Source organism: Nansenia antarctica (genome assembly GCF_963989245.1).
Source record: "Nansenia antarctica genome assembly, chromosome: 3".
Classification (NCBI taxonomy): domain Eukaryota; kingdom Metazoa; phylum Chordata; class Actinopteri; order Argentiniformes; family Microstomatidae; genus Nansenia; species Nansenia antarctica.
In genome coordinates, this window is record NC_137688.1 from 79635642 (window position 1) to 79647182 (window position 11541).

At 42.1% G+C, this 11541-nt stretch overlaps 1 protein-coding gene across 1 annotated transcript; it reads right to left on the reverse strand.

Moving 5' to 3' along the window:
* Positions 1 to 378: 378 nt before the first annotated feature.
* Positions 379 to 11332, reverse strand: gyg2 (glycogenin 2). The gene is made up of 9 exons (XM_080526551.1): positions 10981 to 11332; positions 10360 to 10498; positions 9782 to 9956; positions 8804 to 8966; positions 8147 to 8273; positions 5790 to 5973; positions 4568 to 4681; positions 3340 to 3486; positions 379 to 2444 (listed from the first exon to the last, which is right to left on the reverse strand). The coding sequence occupies exons 1-9, from the start codon at positions 10985 to 10987 to the stop codon at positions 2319 to 2321; spliced, it is 1182 nt and encodes a 393-aa protein (XP_080382677.1). The 5' UTR covers positions 10988 to 11332; the 3' UTR covers positions 379 to 2318.
* Positions 11333 to 11541: the final 209 nt, after the last annotated feature.

Below are 11541 nucleotides of genomic sequence, written 5' to 3' on the forward strand. Positions count from 1 at the left end.
ATTTTTGTCTTTTAGGATAGCACACACTGTATGTTTGTACTCGGGTTAACCAGACTGATCTATCACTGAGCACAGTGCACAAGGACATCATTCCACCCTGAGAAAATGGTTGTATACAGGCCTACACTACAGTATTGAGGAATACTACTCAGAGAACGCTAATGAATGAAATGGCTGAGGCTAATATTACTCCTTCATGACCCCCTATGACAGGAACGGTGTGAGTTCTTGTATTTACAAGGGAGGGAAGCAAAACACCACAGTGCTCTCTGGTGGCAAAAATAAACTACACCATGAGAACATGAAATGAAACAGGGTACGGTTGCTGTATGTTTCATACAGCAAAAGGACATTTATTGTCAATGTAAGTGTGGGTTATTAAGCTACTTGTTGAATACTAAAATGAAGAATATAGTTCTGAGTAGATTAAGTCTATTTATTGAAACAAAGTACAGGTATACAGATATCAGAGCTGGATTCTGGTCTGGTAGAGAAGAGAGAGAGAGAGAGAGAGAGAGAGAGAGAGAGAGAGAGAGAGAGAGAGAGAGAGAGAGAGAGAGAGAGAGAGAGAGAGAGAGGAGCTGCGTGGTCAAGATGAGAGAGAGAGAGCCCCCCGGGCTCACACCCTTATTTATAAACAATAGTATGTAAATACAGTTACAAACAATGGTCCTATCACAGTCACTGCATAGATGCTTGAGGTGTGAAAAGTAGGAGACCCCACAATGATGTCACCTGGCCTACAAGTCATTCCAGGTTAAAGTTCAAATCAGATTCACAGGAAGTCATTCTAACAATGCCCATATATGGACAGCACTTCCTGAGGCAAGAACATAATGGCCCTTAAGACAAAGGTTCGTAAAACCCCCACAGCCAGGAGAATCTTACAGAACTTATGCAAGTCAAAAGGCAAATAATACATGCCCATACTATACAATTCATGTATGTGTGTGTGTTCAAGTAAAATATACTACATTGTCAATGTAAGCAATACAATAGACTCACTCAGATATCCTACATAAGAAGAGTTATGAAATACAGCATACAATAGACCTGGATGAATGCTAGATGAGGTTGTTTGGCAGTAAATCTAAACCCTGTGCCTCAGTGTCAGCTGAACGCGCTGTTCTCTCTATTACCTTCAGGCAAAAAGAACCGGAATGTCCAGACCCTGAACCAACAGGTTCCAGAACAGCTTCTATTCTACCGGCAAGCCATAACACTGCTACCTCTGTGTATGTGACAAGTACAATTTGTATGTGATTTGTGAATCAACCTATTTGGCAACACTTAACATAAGGCCAATAAATTATACAACTTTGTCGTAGAAATGTATGATTATCTTGAAATGGCTTACTATTATTTCATAATGAACCTGAGTTAATGTTAGACAGTTTGAGACATTATAAAGGCTCATACATTGCTTATAAGCAATAATGCAATCTATGTTGTTGTCCATATGCATGCACCATGCAGGATTGCGCCCTCTTTTCACTGGAATGGGAATTGCATTGACAATTCAGAACAATTCATCTGTCAATCTTGTTCATGTTCTTATCCAGCGAATGTCTTAGTTACATGACCTTGAAACTAGCAAAGATAGTAATGCAGACTTTGTTATTTAGTTTGGAAATATGAACAGGAAATGAACCAGCCAGCAGAGATGCCCACATTTCACATGAAACGCTTTACCAGCAGCAGTTGTGCATTCACACAGTGACAGAAAACCCTGTCACTACACCTTTCCAAAGCCCCAAAACTATCTCCCTGAACTATCGGCCAGGTCTGTGTTGTGAAGCAGTGTCTGTCACCGAGGGCAAGGTTGCAAACGCTGGTTTTACACATGACAAACTTCTCCTGCTAAACCTGAAGTTCCAAACAATAACAGCCTCCCGAATAATTATATAACCCCCCCAAGATGGACTTGCAGTGTTGGACATTAGCTGTTGTATTTATGGATGCACGCACGATTTGAGGAGGCAGGCAGCCACAGAGAAAGAGAATCGAAAATCGGTGAGTCCACTCCCCTACAACACCCCTGGGCCAACTGGAAAGAGACCTCTGTCGTCCCTAGACACTTGATGTTAAGCGCGTTACCTGACGAAAAAAGCGCTCGTAAATGGAATATTTCTTTCAAGGGATCTCATTCCCTGTCGTTACCGATTAAACACAGTCATTACAACCGTTAGAAACCTTCAATGTCACATATTGCCCTTGTAAGTATGGACTACCGTATATTCTTGATGTAACTGACAGCTGAACATGAGTATATACCGTGCTTGTCAAAGTGAATAATTGCTATGCATCCACACAATCTGTTAATCCAGAAATCTGTCCAGTTTCTTCTGGATGTTGTCGAATGCGTCTCTCCCCAGATAATCTGCTTGGCCCTCCTCCCACATCCTCCGATGTTCCAGATCGTCCTCCTCCATCTCTGTGGCTGTCTACGATGTTCAGGAAATAACATAAATGATAAACGAGATATGGCATCCGCAGCCTTTCCATTCACCATCACCGCAGTAATGAAAAAAGTAGACATAAGGAACAAATCATCAGGACAAGACATCATAATAAATCAAGCAGCACTAACCAAAGGCCTTGAGCTGATACGGTTTGATCTCATTTCAAAGGTCACAGGGTTGTTGCCATACACCAGCGGAGGGTGTTGCAAAAATAATTGTTTAAATACTGTAAAGGAAATCCTGACCATCTATCACTATGAGCATGATAACTTATGGAGAATAACACTAAATCATGCCAAATATACATGAACATGATGTACTTATTTTATTCCTTATCAGTCTTGCTTCTTACAGCTTAGAAGCTTTGCGTTTATAGGCAGTCTATGGATTTGAGCTAGGCTGAAAAGTTACCAGAGCTTGTAGTGCTTATTTGAATCATTTTCAAGGATTTGACAGTATCACTTAAAAATGAAAAGGTCACTCTTATACTCTCCTCTTTGCAACCTATTATGACATCTTTAATGCTAACAACCAATCATTTAAGCGGCACCATCACATGATGAATCAGTGTCACCTCGAAACTCCTGACACTGATCTCTATGTCAAGATGCATCATTCACCCAGGTTTTGTCTAAATTGGCCAGTCAGTGTAACTGTGTAAATGCAGCATCAATGAATACACATCAACACAGCAACAATGAATACACATCAACACTAGAAATAAGGAATCATTTTGGCAACGATTTCCATAATCAAGAATGTGTTGACAATGCTAATAGATGAGTTCAATCATTTCCCAATGTTTTAACTACATAGCTTACTAAGGATGCAGGTGACTGACTATGTGGGTGAGTGTAGACAGGAAGGGGAGACGTACCGGTTCTGTAGCAGGGCCTCCGTTAGCGTCTGAGACCTCGGCCTCGGAGTCTCCAACCTCCTCACTTGCGGGTGGGTCCTCCTGGGTGTCTGTCCATTCTGCTGCTCCTCTCTGATTCGCTGAAGACGTGTCCTCAGATTGTGTACCCTAAAGGAAAAATTATTATAGACTTACATTTTTACATTTGGGGCGGCTGTGGCGGAGGAGGTAGAGCCGCCATCTAATGATCACAAGGTTGGCAGATCGGCAGTTTAAGCCCCGGCTGGCCACATGTCGAAGTGTCCTTGGGCAAGCTGCTCCCAGTGAGCAGGCCGGCGCCTTGCATGGTAGCTTGCCGTCATTGGTGTGTGAATGGGTGTGTGAAAGGGTGAATGAGAGGCCGTAGTAAAGTGCTTTGGATAAAGGCGCTATATGAGTGCAGTCCATTTACCATTTACCAGTCCATTATCCCCCTAGGCCACCGCTACCCCCATATGGCACAGCACTACGTGAAGTTATGTCATGCCACCATAAACCACCATAACATGCAGCTGGGAATTATCTTGACAATCACCGGACGAATTGTGATGGTGTATATATACTTTAAGGGTTGGTAGTTTGTGCAAAATGCATTTGATAACATTCTATCAGGTTGCAAGTATATAAATCATTGGACTGAATCATATTATACAGGTCTGAGTCAGACTGACATGTGACTGTAGGTGTTGAGAAAACAATTCTCTTCCCCACACGTTTCTCCCCTGTGATGTAGTGAGTTGGTGAGACACGTCACGTTGCTAGAGCTACCACCTCAGGTGTGAGCCAAGGAGACCTCCAAATTATTATCTGAGTAAAATACCAGGGACAAATTCAGGTCGTAAAAGAGCTCTGTGAACAAATTTCACACAATCCCTTTTGTCATATAGAAATATATGAGGGGCGGCTGTGGCGCAGGAGGTAGAGCCGCCATCTAATGATCGCAAGATATGATCAGCGGTTCGAGCCCCGGCTGGCCACATGTCGAAGTGTCCTTGGGCAAGACACTGAATCCCATATTGCTCCCAGTGAGCGGGCCGGCGCCTTGCATGGTAGCTTGCCGCCATTGGTGTGTGAATGTGTGTGTGAATGGGTGAATGAGAGGCCGTTGTAAAGCGCTTTGGATAAAGGTGCTATATAAGTGCAGTCCATTTACCATTTATCGAGAAATAACAGAACAATAATAGCAAAATAAATACAAATAATCCCTCACCATCTCCCGCTGTGTTACAGACAATTCAGGCCTCTCTGGTGTCAAATCGAAATCACTGAGCAACCGGTGTGTGAGGTCCTCGACAAAAGGTGCCGTCGCTTCTGTCTCCTGTCTCTGTAAAAGAAGAGTGATGTGTTTTACTGTTGAGAACCACCTATGGTAGGAGAGGGGAATAGGGGGCAGGGGCACTGGACTTTGGACCCCTCTATGGTGCGTCTGCCCTGCAGTACCACCCAGGAGAAAGCACACACACACATGTTCTATACAATGTACCTGGTGGACATGAGAACATGTGACGTCCACACACACAACCTGTCAAATACAAATATTGACTTAAAAGTTCACGTTTTGTAAAAAAACATTTGCCATGACTCATTATTATATTATATATTATTATATTATTATTATATAATATTATATAATAATATATATAATATATATAATATATATATATTAATATTAAATAATAATTTAATATATTAATATTAAATATATTAATATTAAATAATATATATATCATATTATTATTATTATTATATATATTATTATTATATTATATATTATATTATTATCATTATTATATATAAAAAAGAAGTAAGAAATCTTCGTTTTTCGTGATGTGGTTGTCATGATAATGCAGAAATATGAGTATTCAGTACGGTATATAAGTAAATTCTACTAGTCGCTAAAATACAATACATAACAATATATGTACATAATACAAATACAACATCTGTTACAAGAAAGTCATGAAAATTATTTCTTCTCATCATCAACATCCCCTGTGATATCAGCGTTTTCCTTGATTCCTCTCTACAGTATTTAATGCGCCAATGTTGGTACATCAATTTTTGAACTTTTAAATGATTTATGTATAGTCATTGACTCTTGAATAATAGACAGTTCAACTGTCTTACCCCATCAGAATCCAAAATATACACTTGTTTTACTCCATTGTTTGTAAACAGTGCAATTGTAAACAAACACTGTATAACTTGTTTATAAGCAAGTTACTTGTTATAAAACATGGTTACATCTATCATTTTGATCTCATGGAATGGTCAGTCCTTACTTCCATAGCTCTGTCTTTACATTTAAGTAGTGGTTCCATTTCTCCAGCCCTATCCTTTAGCTGTTTACCAAATAAAGTGGTGATGAGAACTATTTTGGTTATTGTCTAACTGAAACCCAGATTGCCCCTTTAAGACAGACAGTTCCTTACAACTTGTGGTGCCCCAGAGTGTTGACCCGTCTTTGTGAAGAGGGGGGATGTGTGACTGAGGTACTCCTTCCACCACAGGGTAACAAACTGGCTCAGGTGGTCTTCCACCCTCTGGGAGTTATAACGTACATGCCAAGGCTTGACTGCACCCAGGAAATGGACAATCTTGACATTGTGACCATACCTGTGAGAGACCATAATCAACATCATACATGATCAACAACAAAAAAGCAGAAGGCCATACAATTACTACGAGGTTAAAGTAGAGACTCTCAGCTCTTATTTGATGGTATTTGTGTATATATTGGTTTCACCATTTAGAAATTACAACACTTTTTATGCGTAGTCCCTCAGTTTCAGGGTACCCAAAAGTGATGGGACAGATCAAATGTCCAAATGAAGCATTCATGTTTAGTATTTGCTGAGTATCTTCTTTGGCGATGCTTTGTCTGTACTGCGGCCATCTTCAGTTGTTTGTTTTTAGGTCTTTTTGTCTAAAATCTTATCATAAGGAAATTAAATGCATGTTCACTTGGATTTTAATCTGAAGATTGACTTGGCCAGTCAAGAACTTTCCACTTTTTGGCCCTGACAAACTCTTTGGGTCATTATTGTAATGGCTAAAAATGCTCTAACGTGTCTTCCTGTTATTCCTGTGTATAATCAGTATATCCTAAGTTGATTTGTTGTGCTAACGTCATAGACTAAGAGGTTAACAGTATGTTATCTGATCTAACTGCTCTAGAGTTTCTACATGAATGCAAGTTTGGATATTGTGTTCTGATTAAATCTTACCTTACTTATTCTCAGTACAGAATGAGCTAAATCTGCCACTTGACTAGATAGGGTGCCCATCTGCTAGTACTGAGAAAGATAAGGTACACACCAGCTCATTGTCTGTAAATCACGCCACCCTCGGAGGGGGGCCGGCTGACCTTGTGCGCCCAGTCCAAGTATAAGATGTTCGTGAGACAGAATTGAGGGCTTCTTGCCAGGACAGCTGTCATGACACTTCTGTTGTGTACTGTTGTTTGAGAAGTCAATACTTTGCAAACTATTTTGATTAAACCTGATTAATGAGTAAATACTGTGTACCATCTTGTTGGTTTCCTGTCTCACCTGAGGACCGTATGGTTAAATTTCCATTACAATTATCTTACTGTATGATAAGGCATTACCCAATGAATTTTGAGGTATTTGCTTGTACTTGCAGACAAGGGGCCCTATTATGCACTTCATAAGTCTTAAGCAATAAGACGAGGCGGTAGATCTAAACTTAAGACGTGGCGGCGTGGTCAAGGCCACTTTGCTATTATGCGTGCGGTAGTGGGCGCCTAAAACCCGGCGCTAAGCCCAGAAATTAGTCATGGGTGTGTTTTGGGCGTCTTCTCAATCAACCCAATCAGCGTGCCAGGTGCCATTCCCTTTAAGAACCGGCTGCGTTAAGTCATTAGCACTATGCTATTATGGAAGTCCTAAGAAGGAGGTCAGCACGCTTCTCTGCAGAAGAAAGTAACAAGCTCGTGCATGAGGTCAAGGCTCGTCAGTTCGCAATCTTTGGAACGGCGCGAAATCCTCCCCGAGCCGAGGTGGTGAAACAGGCGTGGGAAGAAGTAGCAGCGGCTCGTGTTTGAAAACGTGCATGAAGTCTAGCGCCTAAGAACTTTTCAAACCACTTCTTAGCGCTAGGCGCAAACTCAGATCGCATAATAGCAGGGGCGCCTAACGCACTTCATTAACATATGAACACTCCCACAATGAGTAATATATGCACGGGAGTCTTACGTCTTTTGTGTGGGCGCCTAGGGACACCTGCATAATAGCAGTAGCGCGTATGAAGCGCATAATAAGGGTGGCGGTAGGTCTTAACCTGGCGGTGCATCTTAATTAAGACTTAAGACGGCAAGTTAAGAAGTGCATAATAGGGCCCAAGATGTTTCTGTCCATTCTGCTGCTGCCATCAGCAGTTACTAAGTTAGCCAGTTCTAGTGGCAGCTATACATGCCCTAACATTAACACTCCCTCCACCATGTTTCACAGATGAAGTGGTAAGCTTTAAAGCTTAGATCCTCAGATCCTCTTTTCTCCAAACTTTTGCAGGTTGAGTGCACAAATGATCTGACAGAACACATCTGACTTAGCAGAAACACCTGTCAAGCCAATTGTCCGATTACTTTTGGTTTCCCTGAAGCATTAAAAAGTCCTGTAATTTCTGAATGGTTAAACCAATTAAAAGCTAAAAATGTCTACTTCAACCTCACAAAAGAAGAAGAGGAAAATGCTTCACTGTCCCAGTAGTTACACAGGGCACTGTAGATGAACATGATAGCAGTGATACTGGTTCCAGTAATACTTACTGTTGGTAAGCGGGTAGGTAGGTGTAAACCGCATTGGCACTGAGGTTGTATACAAAGGGCAGGTGTTTCCTAATGTCTTTCACAGCCCAGTCTCTGAAGAACATGTTTAGGAGTCCCTGGTCGCCTCCTAGAAACAAAGAGGATTGGCACATGACACACAGAAGCAGTTTTTCCACTCAGTGTTTTTTTACAGCTCAAGTCTCTGTAGGTTTATGGTGCGATATTCTGGATTTGTGCTAAAGATATTGTAGCAACTGATTCCTGCCAAACTGGTGACCACCGTGTCACACGGAAATCTCACTCGAACGAATTAAAGAGGAAAGCATTTGTGATGTCACGATGAAATGACAAATGTACAGTAAAGTTACGGCGAATGTATCGCATTGATTTGTTGAGGATCTTCCATGTACATTAACACTTACGGCATTTAGAAAACGCCTTTATCCAAAGCGACTTACAACAAATACATTTAACTAAGCAAGTGAATCATCTATCCACCAGTCATGGGAGGAAAAAGTAATCTATGCTGCTCAGGCCTGGAGCCATTGGCAGTCGTCGTGCTAGAAGAAGGAAGATTTCTTCCTTTTTTTGTACAGTGTTATGGCATTTTATATCAGTATGGTCAATGTTGAAGTTGTGAGTCATTTCGGGATGAACCGTCAAAGCTGCCGTGTTGACGTGCGTGTTCCAGAAGCCTGGCGTGGGTGTCCAGGGAAGGTCGGAACACAAACACCCCCGAGTTGAAGCAGTCCGGCCATCCAGGGTCAGCCGTCGCCGAGAGCTCTTCACGCTCAAACAGCTCGTCCACGTTGCGCAGCACCTACAGCGGTGGGTCAACAGGAGACAGTTATCTTAGCACACTACATGTGTCACAGCTGAGGAGGATGCTGTTGTTCTATTCCTGGGTGAGCAGGAGGACATACAGTACATGTTCGGAGTTGTCAGTTTGATCCTGGTTGATCATTCTACATGACCTTATGACCTCAAATAATGGACACTATTTACTCGGCCAGGACAATCAAACATGCTCATCTCTACACATGAAAGACCTCTGTTATTTGCCTTTACAGAGCAAAGATACCATAGTTCATAACAACGTTCACAACATTCTAACATCGTATTGATTTTCATGTTAACAGCCGTGTTCGTGTGACAGAGATGTGTTGCACAATTCAGATGTTAAATGCATTGGCTGAAAAGACAAGCCCCTTATGTGCTGCCTTTGAGAATATTGAACATGATTTTGGCATGACGTGCTTATCTGCACGGCTGATTGGTTCCTTGTTATACAAATAGCCAGCAGTATTTATTATAGCCTACTCATCATATTATACTCATAAGTTTTATGTATAGTTTTTCACAACGACTGCCAGTGGCCCCTGGCCTGAGCTAGATTATGCCTCCTGCTAGAACTGGTGAGTTGATGATTCACTTCCTTAGTCAAATGTAAGTCGCTTTGGCGTCTGCTAAATGGCGTCTGCTAAATGCCCAAAATGTAAATGTAAATGTAAGTAACATCGCAGAATATTATTAATTAGGCCTACATGTACTGTATACTATGGATAATTGGAAAAATTATTATTGTGTTCTGGTTTGGCGCCACACCAAGTCTTTGTGAGCAGTAAGCGGACTCACAAGTGTGTCGGCGTCCAAGAACACACACTTCCTGTATTGAGTGAGGGTCCAGCAGTGGAGCTTGGTGAACGTGATCCCTAGTTCAGGCCGTCCGAGCCAGGCCAGGCGTGTCCTGTCCCCGCTGTCCAACGGGTCCACCAGCAGGACCTCGTCAAACACCTGTCCCAGGGCGAGGCTAGGGAAACGGGATGGTCATAGCCTAACATCAGATTTTTACTATTAGTAACTATGGAAACGGGAAGGTCATAGCCTAACATCCTATTTTACTATTTGTACTGCTAATTGTATCCTGTCTTTGTCTTTTGGTCTCCCACGACGTCACTTGTCCAAGTATAAAAGAGTCAAATTCTTGGCCTTCCGTTCCTGACATGCAGCACAAGACAATAAGGCAATAAGCAAGATAAGTCAAGCTGTGGGAGACAATACGACAGGACACAATTAGCAGTACAGATAATACAATAAAATAGTAGGAGTACATCCTACAAGTAGAATGTCACGAGCATTGCACTCGGTGGCTGTGGGTGGGAGGAGGTAGTATTGAGTAAAGTGACTGTGTGCTTCAGGTGCATCTCTCTCACTGTGCCTCCCTGGAGACGTTGGGCGTGACCATGACAACAGTCTGGCGGGTCGTCCCGTGCCGCCGTAGACTCTGTCCCACCACCGCCGCCCCCATGCAGTAGGCATCAGTGGTTGCCAAGGTAACAAAGGCCTCATCCGCTGGGGAGGGGGAGGGGGGGGGATGGCAGTTGGGGTTCAATTTCAATTCTAACACCCAATGTTCTCCCAGTCGGTGTGCTCACTGTGTCAGATGTGGGTCACTACGCTTGCTGCTGTATAATGAAACGCCGTAGCAGACTGAACTTCACTGCTTTATGGGAGAAAAGAAAACTGCATTTCAAAAAGTAAAAAACATGGCATATCGTTTACTGGGGAAAGGCTCTTCACAGCCTCCTGAACAACTGTATTAGTCTAACAGTAGCCTACACATGAATATTAACAGTAACCTTAACTATTAGTATAGGACATTTTTGATAACAATATTGAGTATGTTATTCCCAAAGTTCACAAAGTTATTTGTGAAATATTAATAATACATTTTTAAAAATGTTTTCCTCTTCCACTATTCATTTGTACATAGAATGTGTTATCAATCAACTGGACTGCAGAGTGGAGCCCACTGTATCACGATGAACACTTACCTGCCATTACTGAAGTCTTGCCAGCTGCTCCTCAGGCTGAGAGACAGAATTGATTGGTACCCAGCCTCAGTCTCTGTGCTCTGCAACTGCAGACGGAGAGAGGAATCGGCAGAGAATCCACAAGTATCCTCCAAGACTCAAAAAACTAAATCTTGTTATCTCATTCTCTGCCGATACGGTGGTAACAGAGTCCCAGTCGTGGCAACTGTCCCACTCAAACAACTCAACTTGAATGGTTAACACCAGGTAATCCATTGATCTGACCCATTTCTACTTGCTTAGTTGTATTGTAACACCAAAGTGTATAGTTGTTAAATGCACTGTGAGGCTATTATTTGTGGCCTGGGCTGTAACCGTAAGCCTATCTGTATATCAATACACATGCATCTCCTGTTTTTATAGGATTAGCTAGAACAAATCAGAGAGTCTGTTTGAGTCTTTGGTCATGTGGTCATTCAACTGGTCGTCGATGCCAACTCTTGTGCAATAAGCAGGACCTTTAACCTCTGACCTCTGCTCTCTAGTTCAATACCTGAAACTGTGCAGGCTCATTCCATTCAC